This window comes from Sorex araneus, chromosome 8 (genome assembly GCF_027595985.1).
Source record: "Sorex araneus isolate mSorAra2 chromosome 8, mSorAra2.pri, whole genome shotgun sequence".
NCBI lineage: Eukaryota > Metazoa > Chordata > Mammalia > Eulipotyphla > Soricidae > Sorex > Sorex araneus.
This window is the reverse complement of record NC_073309.1, coordinates 11,981,067-12,003,203: the sequence shown is the minus strand read 5'-3', so window position 1 is coordinate 12,003,203 and position 22,137 is coordinate 11,981,067. Positions and strand designations below refer to the sequence as shown.

The 22,137-nt window shown below is 49.7% G+C and overlaps 1 protein-coding gene across 2 annotated transcripts in view; it reads left to right on the top strand.

The window, feature by feature from the left end:
• UTP4 (UTP4 small subunit processome component) overlaps nucleotides 1–21,248 on the top strand; it is a 30,594-nt gene extending 9,346 nt beyond the window's left edge. For both annotated transcript variants that reach the window (XM_055145698.1, XM_055145699.1), the window contains 12 exons: nucleotides 708–919; nucleotides 3,834–4,005; nucleotides 4,097–4,188; nucleotides 5,916–6,012; nucleotides 7,159–7,223; nucleotides 9,393–9,515; nucleotides 9,834–9,990; nucleotides 12,569–12,675; nucleotides 14,129–14,224; nucleotides 17,584–17,769; nucleotides 19,153–19,263; nucleotides 21,047–21,248. In XM_055145698.1, the coding sequence (XP_055001673.1) occupies nucleotides 708–919; nucleotides 3,834–4,005; nucleotides 4,097–4,188; nucleotides 5,916–6,012; nucleotides 7,159–7,223; nucleotides 9,393–9,515; nucleotides 9,834–9,990; nucleotides 12,569–12,675; nucleotides 14,129–14,224; nucleotides 17,584–17,769; nucleotides 19,153–19,263; nucleotides 21,047–21,163 (1,535 nt within the window). In that variant the 3' untranslated portion in view covers nucleotides 21,164–21,248. The remainder of the gene's footprint in view (nucleotides 1–707; nucleotides 920–3,833; nucleotides 4,006–4,096; nucleotides 4,189–5,915; nucleotides 6,013–7,158; nucleotides 7,224–9,392; nucleotides 9,516–9,833; nucleotides 9,991–12,568; nucleotides 12,676–14,128; nucleotides 14,225–17,583; nucleotides 17,770–19,152; nucleotides 19,264–21,046) is intronic.
• Nucleotides 21,249–22,137: the final 889 nt, after the last annotated feature.

Here is a 22,137-nt window from a genome sequence, read left to right as displayed (position 1 = left end):
GTACTGGCATTCTAAGGAGGAGGCCAGTGTCCTCGACCTGTGGCCAGTACATTTTCACTTCATGATGTTCTCCTCGCACTCCCACCCCCACCGTTGGTGGCCCCTGTTACCCCTCCTCAGAAAATTAGTCTCCGTTCTAATTTAAGGTGGGCTTGGGGACTCCCGACTTCTTAGGACGGGTATTTGAGGGCTCTGACCACTGCTTTAGCTTTCTACCCATCCTTCCTTTTGACCCCACTTTGCACATCTTGTTCCAGAGCGCTGGGCCACGGCTTCCCGAGGCTCTGGGGGCGCTGTGGTGTAAATCGGGCAATGACTTGGCTTCCCCCACTTCGACTTAGGACGTGGTCTCAGTGTGCTGCTGAGCCGTCACCGTCCATGTCTGTTTCCAGGCTCCCAGCACTTGATCGCTTCTTCTGGTCTTTCTCCCCGCCTCCTAAGGGCTTCTGGAAAAGGGCAGGGTTTAGTGCGCTTGAACACGTGGCCAGTTTTAAGTGAAACCTCAAATGTTTCTTTTCCATCCCCCCACCCGAGTTTGTCTCCTCCCTCCCCGCCTCATGTCAGACAACCTCGAGTTCAGGACCGACTTCACCATGACTGTTCGCTGTCTGTCTGTGGTCTCCTTAGGCAGCCACTGAGGCCTCCTCAGGTTTCTGAAGGCCGAGCAAGTAAGTACCGTCCAAATGTGAGCTTTCCTTCTTTTTCAGGGAGCACTGTCCATAAGATGCAGGTGGATAGGCAGTATATGGGTGTGTCTAAGCGGAAGTGCATCATCTGGGGCGTGGCCTTCCTGTCCGACGGCACCGTCATCAGTGTGGACTCTGCTGGCAAGGTGCAGTTCTGGGACTCGGCCACCGGGACGCTCGTGAAGAACCATCTCATCGCCAATGCCGACGTGCAGTCCATCGCTGTATCTGACGTGAGTACGCGCCTGTTCTGAGCAGCTCCCGCAGGCCTGTCCTCCTGTGGTTTGAGGACACTCTAGCTGCTGGCTCAGCAGAGAGGATTCCTCCCGCCTGACGACTTCCACTCTGCCAGTCGCGCGCGAGTCCTCTCTCTCCAGTCCTCTCCTGCTGCCTGCTGGGGAAGTTAGGAGATCGCTGCATAGTGAGTTTGAAAGTGCACATTCCCTTCCGTTTGGATGAGATTGTGGTTGAGTTGTATTAAACGAACACGTCTCTTCCCTTTTGGTAACATGAATTTCAGTTCAGAAAGCAGAGGGAGGCGTGGAAAGGGGCTTTGAAATTTGGTGGAGAGATCGTTTTTTTTTCTTTATCTTCCAAGCTTGAGAATTATTTGCTGGGGCTGGAGCAATAGCACAGCGGGTAGGGCGTTTGCCTTGCACACGGCCGACCCAGGTTCTATTCCCAGCATCCCATATGGTCCCTTGAGCACCGCCAGGAGTAATTCCTGAGTGCAAAGCCAGGAGTAACCCCTGTGCATAACCAGGTGTGACCCAAAAAGCCAAAAAAAAAAAAGAATTATTTGCTGACTTTGGTTTTTGGGGGTTTGGTGATGGGTCTTTTTTGGTTTGGTTTTTGGATCATTCCTAGGCTCCGGGAGAGCTTTGGGGACCTGTTGGGCGCAGGAGGTCTGCTCTGGTCAGCCGCTCCGCCATCTCTCCAGCCCCTGCTGCCTTACATGTGGACATAGTACAAAGTTTCCTGGTACTGATTTTTCTGCCTAGTCCTATTTCATAGGTTCCCAGGAGAGTTGATTTTTTTTCTTAATGGATTTCTTTAAAGCGCAATAGCAGTCAGATCAGCCTGTTGGGTCTTCAATGTCTCCCTCCCCCCCACCTAGGAGGTAGGAGCATTTCACAGACAGGGCTGTCCGGAGGTGGGTTTTCCCCATGTGAAGCGGCCAGCCCACACCTCCATCCCCGGCTTGGCTTTGCCCTCACTTCCTCCCTATTGCCTTTTTCTTCCCGTTCTTTTTCACTTCTGACGGTTCCAACCCCGGGGGAAGGAGGTAGAGTGAGGAGACATGGGGCCGGTGTCTAGTTTCTTCCTTATAAATCCAGTGCGCCGGGCCTGGATGGGAGCCCTGCAGCCACTTGGTGTCTCTGTTTCCCTTCAGCCGACGGTTTCCCACGGGCATCCTCCCAGCCAGAGCCAGACTGTCCCCTCAGTCATCAGTGCACGTGTGGCCGAGGGTCTCTGCTCTTCCTCCGCCTCCACCACCACCACGTGCCCGCAGTGGCCTCGAGAGCTGCGGGGGGTGCCAAGCGGGTGCCGTTGTTGTCTCTCGTCTCTGAAAATTCCCTTTTGCTTACCTCTGCTGATTGGAAAGGGAGGGTGAAACCGTGACTGGTACAAACATGAAATGGAAACATGGCCAGAGATTTTCTAGAGCTCATTATTAACTAATGAGGGAGCCAGTGAGATGTTACAAGCAGTTCAAAAGGAGATTTTAAAAGAACACAGATGTCTAGAAGGCGCAGGAATGCTGAAATGAATTAGCAAATTGCTGCAAGGCTGTCAGTGTCCCCGGGGCAATAATCAGTAGCTATTCACTTGGGGAGAAAATCTGCATTTCTGTACAGAAGAATATTTTGCATTGAGGTTTTTTTTTTTTTTTCCTGCTACTTAAACTAGCTGTAAGACATCAAAGGGCTCCTGACCTGGAGGAAACCGCAGTTTCTCCTAGCAGGGCACGTGACTGAAAGAGCATCGCCCTCCTGGCATGGTCAGATGTGGAGTTGGCAGCCGCCACTTGATCAGACTCGTTCAGACTTTCCCTTGACTGGCTCCCTGGATTTTATACTAATCGGCTAGCTGCTGATGTTTCTCCCTGTCCACTCTTCCCCAAACTTGTGTGTATTGGGGGGGCCAGTGAGATAGCTCGGTGCTACTCGCAGTCTTTGCGTGTGGAGACCTGAGTTCTGTTCGTGGCGTCATGTGGTCCCTCAAGCACTGCCAAGAATGACCCCTTGAGCACAGAGCTGGAGATAGCCTTGAACATGGCGGGATATAGCTCAAAAAATAGCAGCAACAACAAAAAAATTATGGGGCTGAAGAGTAATCCTGGGGTTAAAATATTTGCCGTGCCTGCAGCCAAGCCCAGTTCATTCCTTGGTACTGCGTGGTCCCCTACGAACAATACCCCATTTGGGCCCCTGAGCCGCCAGGAGTGATCTCTGAACACAGAGCCAAGAGTCAACCCTGAAAACTGTTAGATGTACCCTACAACCCTACACACACACACACACACACACACACACCGTGTCCTTCCCCGCCTCCCTCGAAGAATAGAACCCTACACACACACACACACACCCTGTCTCCTCGAAGAATAGAGTACCCTACACACACCGTGTCCTTCCCCGCCTCCCTCGAAGAATAGAACCCTACACACACACACACACACCCTGTCTCCTCGAAGAATAGAGTACCCTACACACACACACACACACACACACACACACAGAGCCCTGTCTCCTTCCCTGCCTCCCTCGAAGCATAGAGTACCCTACACACACACACACACACACACACTCACACACTCACACACTCACACCCTGTCTCCTTCCCCACCTCCCTCGAAGCATAGAGTACCCTACACACACACACACACACACACTCACACTCACACCCTGTCTCCTTCCCCGCCTCCCTCAAAGAATAGAGAGAAATGTTTACAGTCTGCAGTACATACTCTTCCGTCAGTAGCGGGTGCGTTGTTGCCTGTCTGCGCCGGCCCTGCAGCTTACCGCCTAGTGCTGGGTATAGGTGCTTCCCCTTACGTGACCCACACAGGAAACGTCAGGGCAGAGTTTCCAGACTGGGCCTTGTTTTGCTCAAATGTACCTCCCCGATTATTTAATTTCTCAGCAAGAAGACAGTTTCGTGGTGGGCACAGCCGAGGGGACGGTATTCCATTTTCAGCTGGTCTCTGTGACTTCCAGCGGCGGTGAGAAGCAGTGGGTGCGGACGAGGCCCTTCCAGCATCACACGCACGACGTGCGGAGCGTGGCCCACAGCCCCACGGCCCTCATCTCTGGAGGTGGGTGCAGGCCTGCGCCGGCTTCCTGCTGGATGGCCCAGCCCTGCCTGTTCCCATCTTGATGCCTTTTCCCGCTCTCCCCCCGCCCCAGGCACCGACACCCATTTAGTTATCCGCCCTCTCATGGAGAAAGTGGAGGTAAAGAATTACGACGCCGCTCTCCGGAAAATCACTTTCCCCCACGTGAGTACGAACTCCCTTTCCCTGTGCGCTTCCCACACGCGCCTGCTCTCTGGACAGGCGGGCACAGCTCTCGGGCTGCGGCCTCCTCCCTTCCCCCTTGCTGCTTTTACTTTCCCTGCACTTGTGTTTAAGGGGAGGGAGGGAGGAAGGGAGAAGAGACACCGATCGAGTGAAAAAGGAGAAATCATGCCCCCTCCGGGATGAAGGTGTCCCCAAGCCGGAGTGCTCCTGGCATTTCCAGGTGACCCTCCCTCTGTTTTGTTGATGAGGGCCTAGAGAGTCCTAAGTGGCACTTATGGACAATCTCTGGGGTCATCGCTCTCTTTCCGGGTCGTTGTGCTCTATGGGAGTGGTGTTTGTTTTGAAGGTGGGACTCTCGATCATTCTGGGCAGGAGCAGAAAGTGCAGGTTTCCGGTGTTCTTTCGAGGCAGACGGGCGTCTCTCGGCGCTGGAAGCCCTCTTTCCGTGCCAGCTTCTAGTTTCTTAGTTTCTTTTTCTTCAAAGCAATAGACCTTACTGAGGCTACCTCCCTCCTTATCTCGTGAGCCTAGTCACTTCCGGGTCACCTGCCACTGTCTAGTTTGGACACCATCGGGGTCTTTCCTGCCCTGAATTCATTGACACTAGCTTGGAAACGATGACCTTTTGTGTGCATTTGTGTCATCTTCATTGATTATTCACAAAGCAGTTTGCCTCATTGCGTGAGGCTTCAGACACGTCCCTGTCGCCTTCTCCTTGAAGACCTCATTCTTTAGCACAACACATGCGCGCATTTGGATCCAGTTGGATCTTGTAGAATCTCTTCCCCCCCCCCTCAGTTGGGCCCTTCAGGAAGATTATTTGTCCAGAGTTTTTCTTTTTTACCTTCAAACTCTTATATGCCATTGCTTTGCTGAAAGTGTCCCACCCTGCCTTTTTTGACTGGCTAGTTTTTATCAGCAAACCTCATTTGGGCTCCTTGCCTCCCCCCCATGAGACTATATTTGGTTTCTTCACGGCGTTTTTCTGATTACCTGCTGTGCTTAGCCAGGTTAAAATTCTTAGGGCTGGAGCCATGGTCCAGCAGGTCGGGCCTTGCCTTGCACACGGCTGGCTACAGTCAGCCCGGCACCGTGTGCATTCCTCTGAGCCCTCTGTGAGTGATCCCGGAGTTCAGAACCAGGAGTGAACCCTGAGCACTGCCGGGTATGGCCCAGAACCAAACCAAACCAAACCAAAAAACTTATTTACACCCTTAATGTAATTTCCGTTTAATCACTCATCCCTCCTTTTAGACCATAAAATTGTTTTTTAAAAACCTCGTTCCCAGGGCTGGAGCAATAGCACAGCGGGTAGGGCGTTTGCCTTGCACGCAGCTGACCCGGGTTCGATTCCCAGCATCCCATATGGTCCCCTGAGCACCGCCAGGAATAATTCCTGAGTGCAGAGCCAGGAGTAACCCCTGAACATCGCTGGGTGTGACCCCCCCCAAAAAAAACAACCTGGTTCCCTTTCCTTTCCCTTTGTTCTCTCTGTTGCCAGGACTAGAGAGAACAACAAAGAAAAGCACACTTGGTGATGAGACCAGAAGGTTCTTGAGATGATTAGCTGTGTTATTTCCCACTGGAGTCTTAGGTCTTACATATGGCAGTAGTCAGGGACTATTTATCAAATACAAGGGTTTCAGCCTATATTGAGATAGTAGGTGACCCCGACTTACTTATTACTTTCCAACTCTTGCATATAGCGCCGGCTTGTTTCCTGTTCAAAAAAGAGGCAGCTTCTCCTCTTTCAGTTTGCTCATCACTTGGAACTTTGGCGGCTGGGATCTACTGTTGCAACAGGTAAGGGGTTTTTCGAAAGCTATTTCCAATGAAAAAAATCAGGAGAAAGAAGTCAGAAAGTGGAATTGTGGGGCTGGAGCGATAGCACAGCGGGTAGGGCGTTTGCCTTACACGCAGCCAACCTGGGTTCGATGCCCAGCATCCCATATGGTCCCCTGAGCACCGCCAGGAGTAACTCCTGAGTGCAAAGCCAGGAGGTAACCCCTGTGCATTGCCGGGTGTGATCCAAAAAGCAAAAAAAAAAAAGAAAGAAAGAAGAAAGTGAAATTGTGGTTGAAACGGTTCTTGTGGAGAAATGGAAGTAGGTTTTTCTTTATCCATTGGAGTGTCAGGTCCCCCCATTCACTAAAGAGGCAGTAGAGGGCTGGAGCGATAGCAAAGTGGGTAGGGCGTTCCTTGCACGCAGCCGACCCGGGTCTGATTCCCAGCATCCCATATGGTCCCCTGAGCATCGCCGGGTGTGACCCAAAGAGTAAAAAAATAAAGTAAAATAAAATAAAGAGGCAATAGAGTTCTTCAGAGTGTTTTGGTCATTAAGGGAGCGTCAGTTGGAAGTACACGGTCCTGCCTGTAAAGGAGGCTGTGTGGATTAAGTGAGTGGCAGTATGGAGGCCCTGGAAGTGCTTGGGTTTGGTTGATGAGTGGTAGAGTAGAGGCTTTTCGCTTTAGGGTCTAAAACTCATGAAGTTGAAATCAAGGCCCCACGGAGAGGAGCCTCCTTCCACCCCTCAGCACGTGTGGCTGCAGGATAAAGCTCCTGAGACTCAGTGATGGTCCCGCCTAGAGCTAAGAAAGGACCCACTGTTTGCCTGTCCACACACCAGGAGTAGACAGCAGCTTACTAATTGGGGCATTTATGTGGTTGGGTGTTTGGGGCGTTTATGTGGTTTGGCTTGGTTTTTTGGGCCACGCCAGCAATGCTCAAGGGTTACTCTTGGCTCTGCACTTAGAAAAATCTTCTGACAGTGCTCAGGGGGCTGTATAGGATGTTGAGATAGTAGCGCTCCAGCCCCTAACCTGCATTTTTCTGATTTCCCACTGGATAGAGAGTTTATGCCACCCAGGAGTATCTTTTTTTAAAGAAGTATGTACAGATAACCTTTTTTTGTTTCTGAGAGAAAACCTCAGGGGAGTTTCTTTTTCCAGGGAAGAATGGGGACACCCTTCCGCTCTCCAAAGGTGCCGATCACTTACTGCACCTCAAGACAAAGGTAAGCGAAGCTTTTTGAGGTTATGTTCAAATATATATATATAGTTTTAGATTTTCTTTTGTTCTGAAATTTATTTATTTTCTTTTTGGGTTACCCCTGGCAGTGCTCAGGGGACCATATGGGATGCTGAGAATAGAACCGGGTTAGCCGTATGCAAGGCAGACGCCTTACCCGCTGTGCTATCACTCCAGCCCCTTTTGTTCTGAAATTTTATTAGGGCTAGGGAGGTAGTACAGGGATTAATGTCAGCTTAACACCTGACCCCAGTTCGATCCCTGTCTCTGTATTGTGTCTCTGTATTGGGCTCTCCCGAGAGTGATCCCTGAACACAGCCAGGAGTAAGTCCTGAGCACCCCTTGGGTGTGCCCCAACAGTGTACTCCCACCCCAATTGATGTTATTGATTAAGGAAGTTTAGCTGTACTTGCACTCTTAAATCCACATTTTCCATTCAGAACTTTCAGGATTAATCGACACCACAAATTTTGTAAAAGTTAACATTTTTAGTCTCATACTATATTACCAGAACTAAGTTTCTTGTGAATTTAAGTTGGACAAATTTTATTGGATGCATGAATACATGAAATTGGTTTTTCATCTGGTATAACATTTAAAAAATTTTTTGCATATTTTTGAAAATTCAAAAGCTAAAAAGGGTACCGTGAAATGTGCGCTTCCTGGCTGCTTACCAAAGGCTGGGTCTGCCCGTGGTTTCCTGTATCCCCTCTGGAGAACAGGTTCCTTGTGATGCTCAGGACTGACTTCTGGTTGGGGCTCGGGGATCACTCCTGGCGGGGACCAGGGGGCCCTATGAGATGTCAGGGATTGAACCCAGGTCAGCGATGTGAAAGACAAGCGCCTTCCCTGCTATACTTTCACTCTAGTCTCTAATACTCTCAATATGGACCACCACCCCCACTTTAATTCCACTCCTGTTCCAGAAATAATCGTTACTCGATAGCCTTATATGATAGAATGTGTATTTTACTTTGTTTTGAGTTTTTTTTTTAAATATGTAATGTTACATTAAACTTTATCTGTGTTGTATTGATTTTTTTTTTTTTGAAGTAAATAGATTTTATTCAGAGGTTTCTGAGGGAGGGAGGAAGGGATAAGTGTGAGAGAGAATAGTGAAAATAACGCGCTCAGGGGAGAATGCGGGCTTCTCCAACGATGGAGGAAGCCCCTACACATAACTGAGCTTTAGACACAAAAGTATGAAAGCATGAAAGTACACATCTCAAGAGGGGAGATGCGGGCGACACATGTGCTCGGGCACCACATGTGCTTGGCCACACGGGGCACAAGCAGCACATGGGCTCAGGCAGCATATGTGCCTGTGTTGTATTGATTTTTATGCTTACTATTTTTCCTTTTGGTTGGGGAGTGGGGGAGGTGGGGGAAGCGGTTGGCTCATGACCCCACAGTTCTCTGGGGACCGTATGGTGCCCGGGATCGCGCAGGCCTCTGCCACAACCACTTAACCTCTGTACTGTCTTTCCGGCCCTGCTTACTATTTTTGTTCTTTTGTTTCTTTCTGGGCCACACCTGGTGGTGCTCAGGGGTGACCCCTGGCTCTGCACTCAGGGATCATTCCTGGCGGACTCAGGGCACGGTCTGTGGTGCCGGGGATGGACCCACATGCAAGGAAGCACCCTTCCTGCTGTACCACTGCTCCGCTCACTTGCTATTTGCTTTTTACAGCTGTTCAGGCAGGTTGTCAAAAATGAAATTAGCACATCTAGACATTTGGTACCAAAGTGCCTGTTTCAAGTACCTCATTGTACCAGCTTCTTTTGGTGTTTAGTATGAAGGTACAGATGAAGTTTGGAAGGGTCTAAGCTCGGTTTTCACAGATCTCTGTTCTTGGCATTGGAAAGCAAAGCCACAGATTTAGATATGCCACCTCTGGAAAAATTACAGTGACAGCCTAGAAACATCAAGATCGTGTTGGTACTTACGGCTGTGTCTGGATTTGTATCAGCTTGAGGGTCATGTTGCGGTGAACTTTGTCATATGAAGCTGGCTGGGGGGAGATGGCCCCAAGGGCTGGAGCACATTTTTGCATGTTGAAGCCCTGGATTCCATTCCCCCCGAATGCCACCAGTGAGCTTTCTCTCCCTCCAGAAAGAGCCTGCTTGAATGCTTACTCTGTTCTCTGACACGCCAGGGTCCCGAGAACATCATCTGCAGCTGTGTCTCCCCCTGTGGAGGCTGGGTAGCCTGTTCTACAGCTTCCCGGTTTTTCCTCTACCGATTGAATTATCGGCATGACAACATCAGCCTCCAGAGGGTAAGTGGGTAGCCAGAGTTCGGCCTTCGTGTGAAGTAGAAATGTGCCAGCGAGGAGGCCTTATTCGGGGAGACCTAACTGAAGACAGCTGTTATAAAGTGGTCTCTTTATTTCCATTTTGAATTGATTATGCTTTGGGAAGGGTAGAGAAATAGCAGGCAGTGACAGGAAGGTTCAGGCTTCCAGAGAGCCGAAGGGGCCATCTCGGTCTCCCAGACGTCGGAGCTCCCTGCCGAGTCCCCTGGCGACCCTGTCTCCCGGGAGCATCTGGGACTCACTGCCCTCTCTTACTGGTTCTCCCTGTTGGTTCATTCCAAGGTTTCCAAAATGCCAGCATTCCTTCGCTCTGCCCTTCAAATTGTGTTTTCTGAAGATTCAACAAAGCTCTTCGTGGCCTCAAATCAAGGGTCTCTGCATGTCATTCAGCTGTTGGAAGGGACCTTCAAGCACCTGCACACTTTCCAGCCTCAGTCAGGTGGGAACTGGGTTTCTGCCCACCAGGTTTGTTAGTCTCTGATGAGTCCTTTTTCCTTTTAGACCTTTCCTGGGGGCTGGAGAGATTGCACAGTGGGTAAGGCACAGGTTTGATCCCAGCAGGTGTGATCACATGTGTGATTTCCTCAGGCACCACCAGGACCACCTCAGAGCATGACCAGCTGTGTCCCAAAACCAAAAATACCTTCACTGGGCCAGAGAGACATTGAGGTTAAGGTGTTTGCCTGGCCTGTGGCCAGTCCTGGCTTGATCCCTGGCCAGCACATGTCCCGTGAAGGACCATTAGAAGCAGAGCCAATTAGAGAGCGAGGAGTAGTCCCTGAGCACCACCACGGGTGACTAAACAGTGTCTTGTCTTCCCTCCCACACCCCTGAGATAAAATTAAGCCTTTGTCAGGGCTCACTAATGCTCTCCTCCACTCTTCCAAACACGCCCTCCCAGGTCTGCAGTTTAAAGTAGGAGGAGAATTTCTGGCAAATGTAAACATTTGATGAGATCTGAAATGCTGCTCACACCTACTCTTTTCTCACTGGGGTTTTGTTTCCTTATTTGGGGCTAGCAAAGTTTCATCACCTTCCTGGAATTTTGTCAGCAGAGCAAGAGGAAAGTTAAGTGGGAAAAAGTTAAAATCATCTAAAATTCTGACATCCAGGAAGAATTGCCATACTAGTATTTCCAGCATATGTGTTGGTATTTTGTAGACATGATAATTTTGGGAGTTTTTTCTGGGGGGCTTTCTTTGGGTTTGCAAGTGCCTTAATCCCTTAACCCTTACACTATGTCTCTGGGCCTTCATGGTTTATTTTATTTGGATTTAAGGCCATGCCCAGTGATGCTCAGGAGTTATTCCTGGCTCTGCACTTAGAAATCACTCCTGGTGGGTTCAGGGGACCATATGGGTGCTGGGGATTGAACCCAGGTTGGCCATGTGCAAGGCAAGTGCCCTCCCCTCTGTTTTAATCACTCCAGCCCCATGTGTTTTTTTTAAAGGCAAATTTTCACATAACCATTTCATCACTTGTAAAACATTCATGAACATGTTTTCATGTTCTTTGAATACGTGTGCATACGCAGGAATGAGTGAGTGTATCAGTAACTGTGGCTGAATGAATGAAGACTTAGACGTCAGTGCTCCCCCTAGCTTTAGCCTTCAACCTTGTCCGAAACTTGGGCAGCTTGAGTGTTATTTGGACTCCATCAACCTAGACAGTCTCCGCACACTTTAAATTCTCTGTACACGGGGTACTCCAAAGACATACAGGAAGTCAAACAAATTAAAGTGACATTTTTGTGGAGTACTTATAATAAATCTAAGACTCTTTGGTGGGCTGGAGATAGAACAGCAGGCAGGGTGCTTGCCTTGCACTCAACAGACCCAGGTTCAATCCCTGGCATCCCATATGATCCTCTGAGCACCACCAGGAGTGATTCCTGACCGTATAGTGCCAAGAAGAAACTGAGCACAGCCCGGTGCAGCCCAAAAGCAGACGAAGATTCAGGGCCAGAGAGAGTACAGGGTCTAATATGCTTGCCTTGCACGCGGCCAGCTCCATTTTGGTTCCCAAAAATCACATGTGGTCCCAAGGTCACTGCCAGGTGATGCCTCTGAGCAGTGCTGGGGGTGGCCCCAAATAACTGAAAGGCTCTGTCTTGCATTGAGCACACCTTAAACTTAAGCTGTGGGCCAGGGATGTGGCTCAGTGAAAGCGCACCTGCCCTGCACATGTGAGACTGCACACAACACACACGCTTTCAGCCATGTGTCACATATAAAGTGTGCATGCCTTCTTCCTCTCTCACTTAACCTTAGAGCCAAACTGCTTCCTTTCTAGCCCTCAAGTCATATATCCCAGTTTCTGTCACTTAGATCATTCTGTTCTCATTTTCTACCCACCTCACCCGTCCTTAGCATCTGGTTTGTCTAAAGCCTTCTCATTGTTTGGGGGTGTTAGAGAATGCACATACTTTGGCATATAACATCATTGACTTTTATCCCACATGAGTCTTCGTGTTGCCAAATTGGTTTAAAGTCCTTTGATGACAAAGCTGGCTCATACGTGCCTGTCCTCCCTTAGTGCTAAATATACCGCAGGCACCCACTGATTAGAGAGGCTTCAGGCTTGAGTCTGATCTTTTTCCATAACTTTGATGAAAACTGTTTGTTGGGCCGGGGCAGAGCGATAGGTGGGGGAGAAAGGTCTGGAGCATATGCCTGGCCTGTCCGAACCCTGGATTGGGTCCCCTGGTTCCCTGAGCATAGTCAGAAGCGATGGGTGAGCACCCAGGTCGGTGGCCACGGTGAGTGCCAGTCTCCAGGTGTATATGAGTACCACAGCTAAAAATGTGACTACCCAGCCCCCGGGCGGAGCGTGACCTCCGGCAAGCACCCAGCCAGAAGGAGGACGAGCACCACAGCCAGCCCCCCGGCACCAAGATAGCAGGGCGGGCAGGGGCGGGAGTTAGCCTGAGCGTCTCACGGACTGTGAGCGTTGTCTTCAAGACCAGCAGGTTGTGGGCATTGCAGATGCAGAGACTCAGCTGCTCTTCCCCTTCCCAGGGTCTGTGGAGTCCATGTGTCTTTTGGCGGTCAGTCCGGATGGGAACTGGCTAGCGGCAGCGGGTACCAGTGCCGGCGTCCACGTGTACAGCCTGAAGCACCTAAAGGTGAGCCCGGGCTTCGCCCTCCACTTCCAGGGCTCACGGTCAACTGGCAGGACCTGGAACTTTCAGGGCTTTATTTTTTTCCCCCTCAGGAATTTTTCCTGTTAATACTTGTTTGGAACCCTCAAGCTGTAGTCTGTAAATGTGCAAAGAGAACAGTGGGGCTACTTGTACATAAATATTTGGAATTAAGAATTTGGGGGTCCCGACCCCCGGAGAAGGGGAGGGGCTTAGGGAGCCCCACCTTGTCGTGTACCGTCAATAAAGCTATACTGCACTCCGAAAAAAAAGAATTTGTGGGTGATGAGTCCATATCTGTTCCTCTGGATGGAGAACACCCTGGTTTATCCGTGTAAATTATTAGAAATAGTAGCAGTTGCCTTTGTTTTTATTCATCTCTGGGGGGGTGGGCATGCCAAGCATTGCTAGGAGAGCCATCTGGTGCTGGGTGTCAAACCTGGTCATCCTACGTGCAAAGCGTGTTCACTCCAGCCCAGAGGGGTCTCTCAGGGGGCTGACCATTTGCTTGCCGTATGGGAGAATTGAGTTCAGTCCTCGGAACCACTTGGTTCTCTGAGTAGCTTCAGATGTAGCCCCTGAACATCACCAGGTCTAACCCCAGAACCAAAATACATAGATAAAACACAGTGTAGAACTACAGCTTTCTGCTGTTCAGTGACATCTGTGAGCAGTCTGTACAGACACAGGGGATGGCAGGAAAGTTTCGCTCTGGTGTTCTCTGCAACTGCTGTCATGGTGAGTAGTAAGCTCAGGATGCTTTGTTTGCTTTGGGGGCCAGACCAGTGCTTGGTGCTCTAGGGCTACTCCCAGGACGGTGCTGACGGAGGGACCATGGAGAGCTGGGACTCACACACAGGACTCCTGCCTGCAGGCCACGTGCTCCAGCCTTTGAGCAACTCCCTGGGCCCTCGGCATGCTTTTTCTCTTTTAAAATGAAACAGAGGGGCTGGAAGCTGAAGCACGTGCTTTGTGTATGAGAGCCCTGGATTTGACAGCTCACACCGTGAGACCCCTACACTGCTGGGAGAAACCCCCATGCCCAGGGCTGCTGTAGCCCCTGTGCAACACTGCTTGTGGTCTGAAAACCAACAAAAGTAAAATACAGTATTTGGAGAAGTGTCCTGTCTCTGCATCTCATAGATTCTTTAGCTTCCAGGGAATCTGTTTGAAAACCGGCCTGTGTGGGAAAGTTGGTTCAGTTGTGCGGGTATGTTTTGCATGCAGGAGACCTCTGCTCAGTCCCCAGCGTTGCCTGTTCCCCCCAAGCACCACCGGGAGTACCCCCTAAGTACTGCTGGGTATGACCGAAACACCAAATAGTTAAAAAGGGGGAAAAAAAATCAGGGGCGCTAAGCCCGGTGTCATGTGGAGTTGGGTGTTGAGCACAGCAGGGGGCTCATGAGGGGTTGTCTCTCATGGCTGTCCCTGTCCCCAGCTTCACTGCACAGTGCCTGCTTACAACTTCCCCGTGACTGCTCTGGCCATCGCCCCCAATACCAACAACCTGGTGATCGCCCACTCGGACCAGCAGGTAAGCAAAGCCAGTGGCTCTGAATTCCTTTCTGTTGGCTACAGCTCTGAACCTGAGATAGTGACACTTGGGAGGAACTTCCTTTGAAGGGTCTTTTCTCCTGTGTGAAAGAGAGTGGGCTCATCATAGGCCGGTAGGCTCGTTGGCTGGCTGGGTGCAGTGGGATAGGGAAGCATGGAGACTCTGGGGAGGAGGAAGCCACTCATCTTACTGCTGCATCAGACGCTAGAGTTGAACTGGATGGAGGATGGGATACAGCTTGAAGAGCTGAAAGTGACTCAGCATAGATTTATATTTGCACATGAGAAAGTTGGTAAAATCAAGTCACTATTATCAGCAAAAATTAGGTCTTGGTCTGCCGACTATTCCTTACCACGTAAAGAAAGGAGCTTTAAAAGTACCAGAGGGGGGCTGGAGAGATAGTACAGTAGGTAGATAGTACACCCATATGGTCCCCAAACACTGCCACGAGTGACTCCTGAGTGCCAAGCCAGAAAACCAAAATAAATAAAAGTAATACTAATAATGCCTGATCTGGACCAAAGACACAGTACAGTGAATAATTTTTTTTCTGGCTTTTTGGGTAACACCAGACGAGTATGCTCAGGGGTGACTCCTGGCTCTGCACTCAGGAATCACTCAGGAGGTACTCAGGGGACCATAAGGGATGCCAGGGATCTCGAGCAAAGCAAATGCCCTCCCTATCTGCTGTAGTAGCCCTCCAGCCCTAGAGGATAATCTTGCACACTTGCCTTGCACACAGCTGACCCAGGTTCAGTTCCAGGCACCTGACACCATCCTCTAAGCTCCATTTGGGGTGATCCCTGAACGCAGAACTAGGAGTAAGTCCTGAACACTTCCAGGTGTGGTTTAAGAACCAACCTCTTCTCCCCCTCCCCCCAAAAAATGTTTTTAAAACATGAGCTGTAGAACTCATTATGTTACTGGTACTGATTTATCTTCATTTTACAAAACGATAAAGTGTACATAGCAGTATCTTCCTCGCTGTGCCAGTGAAAAGACCAGATGTGACCTGTGATGCGTCTGGCTAAGGGCCTTAGCTCCAAGTTCCTACACTCATCCATGCACTCACCTACATGTTTCATCCAGAAAATGAAATCTCCTAAATCAGGGGCTGAGCAGTTGCTGAAGCCACATCCTTGTCCTCTCATACACAGTGATGACGGCGACCTAATCCCCTTCACTGCACTAGTTCCTCAGTCGTTGAAGCTGACGCAGACTTTTTCTGTATCTTTTAGATTGGCCAAGATCAATTAGTTGATAATGTAGTGCTGTGTTTATGAATAAACATAGTACTTCATATATTGTATAAATCAGTATGATCCTTTGGTGAACATTTTGGTGATGCCTAGGTAAAACGAATTTTAAATCTGATTAATCTTTACTTCTGATTGTATAAGTTCGGGGCGAGGGGGGACACTTTAAGGGTCACATCCAGCGCTGCTCAGATGTTACTCCTGACTCTGCACTCAGAAATTACTCCTGGCTGTGCTCTGGGGACCATATGGGGTGTCAGTGAACAAACCCGGGTCGGCTGCGTGCGAGGCAAATGCCCTTGCGGTTCTCCTAGTGCTTCGGCCCCAGGTGTTTGGTTTTTATTACCACACCTGGTTCTGCTGAGAACTTGCTCCTGGCAAGGCTTGGGGACCATATGGGGTGCTGGGGGTAGAGCCCTGGTCAGCTGCGTACACGGCACTCGCCTTCCTGCTGTACTGTCTCTCCAGCCCCACTGTGGGACCTTTTGGTTACATGTTTTCTTACGCTTCTGGTTACGCAAGAGACATGAATGCAGACTTTGCAGCCTTGTTTGTGGTAGCCCAACATTGGAAATACCAGAGCATCTATTGAGCAGAGCCAAGTCATCATGGTACAGCCACAAAGAGCGTGGATTGTTCTCTGCTTTTCAGGGGGAGTGTGAAAAATCAATTGATACGATCCAGTCATATGCTGTGATTCTAAAAGGAAAAAGCCCTGTACAGGCTGAAATGGTAACTCAGTGAGCTGGAACACATGCAAAGTATACCAGAGGCCTGGTGCTTCTAGCAGAGACCCCCTCCCCAGAATCACAACTTCCCCTTCTCCAGAAAAGAAAAAGCAACACACAGAATATTGCATATTGTTTGCATAAAGGAACTGCAAGAATAAGAAGTAGCACACTGCTTTTGGAGAAAAGAATGGCAGATGTTTTAGTATAAACTTTCTTGTACTGTAAAATTCATTTGAAATTTACCTTTGAAATGTTTTTAATTCTAAAGTAAACTAGTTTTGTTTAGAAAAATATGGGGCTAGGGAAGAGAGATGTGTTTAGGAGAGAATTAGGACTTCCAAAGTTGGGAGGAAAGCCAAGATCAAAGAGTACAATGCGGGGGCGGTGAGTACCACGGGTAAAGTGCTTCTCTTGCATGTGGCCAGCCGGGGTTCAGTTGGCATCCTGAATCCCATCTGGTCCCCTCAGTTTCGGCCAAGTGTGGTCAAAAAAAAAAAAATAGTACCCATGTTAGATAAGGTACTTGCCTTGCACACGGCTGACCCGGGTTCAATTCCCAGCACCCCATATGGTTCCCAAAGCCTTCCCAGAGTGGCCCCTGAGTGCAGAGTCAAGAGTAAGTCCTGAGCACAGCCAGGGTGTGGGACAAAACACAAAGTTCGAGATTGAAATGTGGTACCCCCTCGGCATGGGGAATGCCTCCATTTAAAATATGTATTAAAAATGGGGCTTAAGGGGCTGGAGCAGTAGCACAGCGGGTAGGGCATTCGCCTTGCACGTGGCCAACCCGGGTTCAAATCCCAGCATCCCATATGGTCCCCTGAGCACCGCCAGGAGTAATTCCTGAGTGCAGAGTCAGGAATAACCCCTGTACATTGCCAGGTGTGACTCGAAAAAGCAAAAAAAAAAAAAAAAAATGGGGCTTAAGAGGTGGGAGCGATAATACAGCGGGTCAGGCCTTTGCCTTATACGCAGCCAGTTTGGGTTCAGTCCCTGGCAAGTCATGGTCCTAGTACCCTGCCAGGAGTGATTCCCGAGTGCAGAGCCAGGAATAATCCTTAGCGCCGCCAGGTGTGATCCAAAACCAAACAAATAGTAGGAAAACATGATACTACAGGAAAGATACTACAGGAGGTAATGCGCTTTCCCGTGTGCAGCCACCCGGAGCAGCGCATAGCGTGAGCCCTGAGCACAGAGCCAGGAGTAAGCACCCAGCACCAGCACCGCCTCTGCCCCCGCCAAGACACTCCTGGAAGGCTGACTGCAGTCCAGTCGAGGGTGCGTCGGTATTTCCTGCTTGGGAATGGGGAATGACGTGCCCGTGAACGTTGTGCTCTGCTTCTCCCCTCAGGTGTTTGAGTACAGCATCCCAGAGAAACAGTACACGGAATGGAGCCGGACCATCCAGAAACAGGGTTTCCATTACCTTTGGCTCCAGAGGGATACTCCCATTACACACATCAGCTTTCATCCCAAGAGGCCGACGCACATCCTTCTCCACGATACCTACATGTTCTGCATCATCGACAAGTCGTTAGTGAGTTCTCCGCCGACCTGTCCCCCACCCCCACCCCTCCTCTGCCCGCAGGGCCCGAGGAGGAGACAAGGAGGAGCGTCCGGGCCCTCCAGCGGGGTTCCTCGTTCCTGTGCCCAGGCTCTGGAGGCCCCGGGGCAGGGTGGGCCTGTGTGTGTTGGTGAAGCAGGCAAGGAGTGGAGGTCAGCATGGGACAGTGGCTCTCTCCCCTCCCCGCCTTCGCCCCTGCCGTGGCACCCCTCGGCCGCGCGCTGCAACCCTATCCCCGCGCTCTCCTGCGGGGCTGACTGCCTTGAAAAAAGGCCAGCTCGGAAAATTCCATTCCGCATGCCTGTGATTTCGATGGGATACGAGCTTTGCTTTGCAGTTCTTCATTTTAGCCACTGCCAGGATCAGGGTAGAGTCACCCCATTTTATTGTTGTTGTTTTTCCTTGGGTGAGGGGCCAGGGCAGGCGCTTTCTTGCCCAGGACCCTGAGCCGTGGCCCTGCCTGCAGTGCCCCTCAGCTCAGGTTACAGCCGCCACAGCGTCCTGGGCTTCAGGGGAAGCGGCAGATGGCTCTGAAGGAGGGTGCGTGGTGATGTGTCCCTGGAGCTGTCGGCCGTGGGCCATGCGCCCTCGGGGCGTGGGAAGCCAAGCTGGCTGACAAGCGCCTTCTGTGACATGAGACAGGAAGGGCCCCTCCCACTCGCTGGCCTCTGTATCTCGGCCCAGAGTGGCCCATATTTTTTCCCAAGCCTTGGTGATAAGTCCATCACTTCCTCGGGCTGGGCAGCATCACTTCCTAAGGAAGTCAGAGATGAAATATCACTTGCCTAGCCAGAAGCCATCTCGCAGGGTGTCGGTGACATCATGGTGTGGGGGGGGGGCGGGGGGATATTGTAGTTTCGCCTGGGTAGAACTTCAGCCACGGGGCCAGGCTGTGATCTGCTCGGCGAGACTTCCCGGAGCAGCCCTCGGGGACCCAGCCCTCGCACAGCCAGTGTGTTCCCTTGTGACAGAGTGTTACTGGCAAGGCTGGCGAGAAGGCCCAGCTGGGGCTTTGATCTTGCCCGTGCCATGTTCAAGTTCTGTCTTGCCTCATACTCCCACCCTCCAGAGGAGAGTGAGAGTAGTGGCTGGCCCTCTTCTGGAATGAGGAGAAGTGGGAGATGATGAATGCACAATATGATTGCTTGAAAAACATTGTCCACAGGTCTGACAAACCCAGTTAAAGAAACGGTTTAAACAGTATCTTTTGGGGCCAGAGAGATAATACAGTGGATAATGCATTTGCCTTGTGCACAGCCGGTCCAGGCTCTATCCCCAGGATACCATATGGTTTCCGAGTACAGCCAGGTATGGCCCCAAAACAACAACAGCAAAATAATATCTTTCTCTTTTTAGCCTCTTCCAAATGACAAAACGTTACTGTACAATCCACTTCCTCCCACGAACGAATCAGATGTCATCAGGAGGCGCACGGACCATGCCTTTAAAATTTCTAAGATATATAAGGTAAAATATCATCTGTGATATTCTGAATTGTTGGTTCCTTGTATATTATCAAAATACTTTTAAGTTCCATGATAGAAAATACGAATGCCTTCATCTTATATACAGAGAGCCAGTTTTGAGGAGTTATATAACCTTTCTGATTATGTGTTTATTGTGTGTTCTCGTCTAAGTACATTTGAGATTTGAGTTTACATACAGTAAATTGTGTGTAAATACCTAAGTAGTATTTACACAGAAATAATTCTGGATTTCGGTTAGGGTCTTTGTGTTAAAGCTTGCTTTTAAAATTTGTCTTCTAGTTGAATATTCCACAAGCTACATTCCAAACAGATAGAAAACGTTGCATCTATTGTGACTTTCCGTTTGGGACAATTTACAATATATGAAACAGATACTCATTGATCTTACAGTTCAATTGTTTGTGCCAATTTAGAAGTTCCATATTCATTTTTACAAATTGGAGTCTTTGGGGGTCCTGAAACACTCCCACCCTTCCATTCCACCCACGGTTTTCTTGGGCCTGCAAGAATTTTCTTTAGGGCCAGAGTGATAGTATAGCAGGTAAGGCCTTCCATACAGCGACCCATATTCAATCCCCAGCATCCCATGTGGTCCCCTGATCACTGCCAGGAATAATTCTTGACTGTAGAGCCAGGAGTAACCCCTGAGCGTTGCTCGGTGTGACCCAAAAACACAAATAATAATAATACTAATAATAATTTTTTTAAAAGGGGAGTCTTCAGGGGCCAGAACAATAGTACAGTGGAGAGGGTGTTTGCCTTGTACTCAGCCAACCCATATTCGATCCCTGCCATCCCCTATGGCCCCCTCGAGCATCGCTGGTAGTGACCCAAAACAGCCAAAAAATAAAGGGGAGTCTTGTTAAGGCACTTGACTTTTTACACAGCTAAGATCCTTGATACCATACTTGGTCCCCCAAACACCACCCAGAGTACTGAGCACCACAGGGTGTGGTCCAAAAAATAAAAATAATCTATTCAAATTTGGTTGATTTTTTTTTTTCTTTTTGGTGTTTTGGGCCACTCTTGGCAGGCTCAGGGGACAATACTGGGAATGGAACCTGGGTCAGCCACGTGCAAGCTAAGCATACTGTCTGCTGTGCTATCGCTCCAGCCCCTTATTAACTTCTTGATGCATTGATGGTTTGCTTTTTGGCAAGCATACAGACGCCAAGGCCCCCAGTCAGTATTGTTTCCTGAGAAATTAGGGAATCCTCGATTCTATAAAGAAAGAGTATCTTAGTAAACTGAGCAAAATCTTTTACTAATCTTGTGGGACCAGAGATAATGATACAGCAGCCTTGTTTTCATTTAGACCCCCTGTCCCCCACAGTTGGCCACTGAGAGTAGTCACGGCCCTTGCCCCCAAAGCCTTCTAATCTTTTCAACCCTTTTGAGTCCTTAAAGCAGGAAAAGACTGTCAGAGATTTCCTCCAGCTTTGAGCTGGACTTTTTTTGGGGTTTGGGTCATACCCAGAGGTTTCTCCCGGCTCTCTGAATGGGGGTGTCGGGTATGGCAGATCAAACCTGGTTTACATGTGCTCAGGACCAGCCTGGAACTAACTCCTGGTAGAATTGTTATTATCTTTGGCTGGAGTAACAGTGCAGCCCGTTTGCCTTGCCAACCCAGGTTCCATCCCCAGCACCCTGTCTGGCCCCCTAAGCACTGCCAGGAGTAATTCCCGAGAGCAGAAGCAAGAGTAAGCTCTGAGCGTCACTGGGTATGGCCCTCCCGAAAAGGAATTGTTCTCATCTCTCCACAGCCCCTGCTCTTCGTGGACCTTCTGGATGAGCGGACACTGGTGGCGGTCGAGCGGCCCCTGGATGACATCATCGCCCAGCTCCCACCACCCATTAAAAAGAAGAAATTTGGAACTTAAAACAGGGCACTGGCCGTGTCCTTCCTTGAACTGTCTACCCTGTTTGTTTTCACAAATCATGATAATAAAACAAAGTTATTCTTTAGGATTGGTTATTATAAATGTTCTCTTCCAAAATAATGGACAGTAATTTCCCTGCATTGAAAGGGAACAGAAACTCCCGTATATTTGTACTTGGGATCATGTTCAGAGACCTGTTTGTTCTTTAGGTCACAGTCCCAGGAAAAGGATAATGACTGCCCTTCCGCCCAACACAGGCCAGAAGCATCAGAGGGCTGGTGACCTTTGCACCAGCTGGCAGCCCGTGGGGTGGCATGGGACCTGCCCCAGCATTGCCCTAAAATGCTGGCTTCGTGGGGGTTGGCCAGTCAGCACAGACTGATCATGAGCATTGGTTATTGTCTGCCCTCTCCCTGCGCTTGGCCACTGAGCTTGCGATGACCAGGGCTCTTACACGGTTGCATGGTGACCCCTGGAACACAGGTCTCACATTGAGTTTTCCTTGTGATCACCACCCCCAGTTAGTGTTTTAAGGAAGGATACTGGAAAATGGTGTCCTCAGCCTTAGTGATTGGCTACTGATGCTATCGCGAAGGAAAACAAAAAACCTTTGGGATGTCAGGCTCATTAGTCATCTTTTCTTCTTTTACGAATCCCATTTTGAATTGTTTTTTTCGGGGAGGGGAGCATTGGTTTTGAAGCTAAATCTTGCCGTGCTCAGGCTACTCCTGTGTTCAAGGGTTTCTAGTAACAGTGCTCTGGGCGTCATGTGGTGTCAGGGATTGAGCCTGGCCCTTGCATGTGAACTATGCCCTCAGCCCATCGAGCTGTCTTTCCAGTCCCTCAGTTTCAGAGTTTATTTTGTTAAATGTGGTGGTGAATAGCAACAACATAAAGGACATTTATGGGTTGGAGAGAGCAGAGGTTGAAGTGCTTCCTCTACATGTGACAGCCCTGGTTCAATCCTGAGGCCG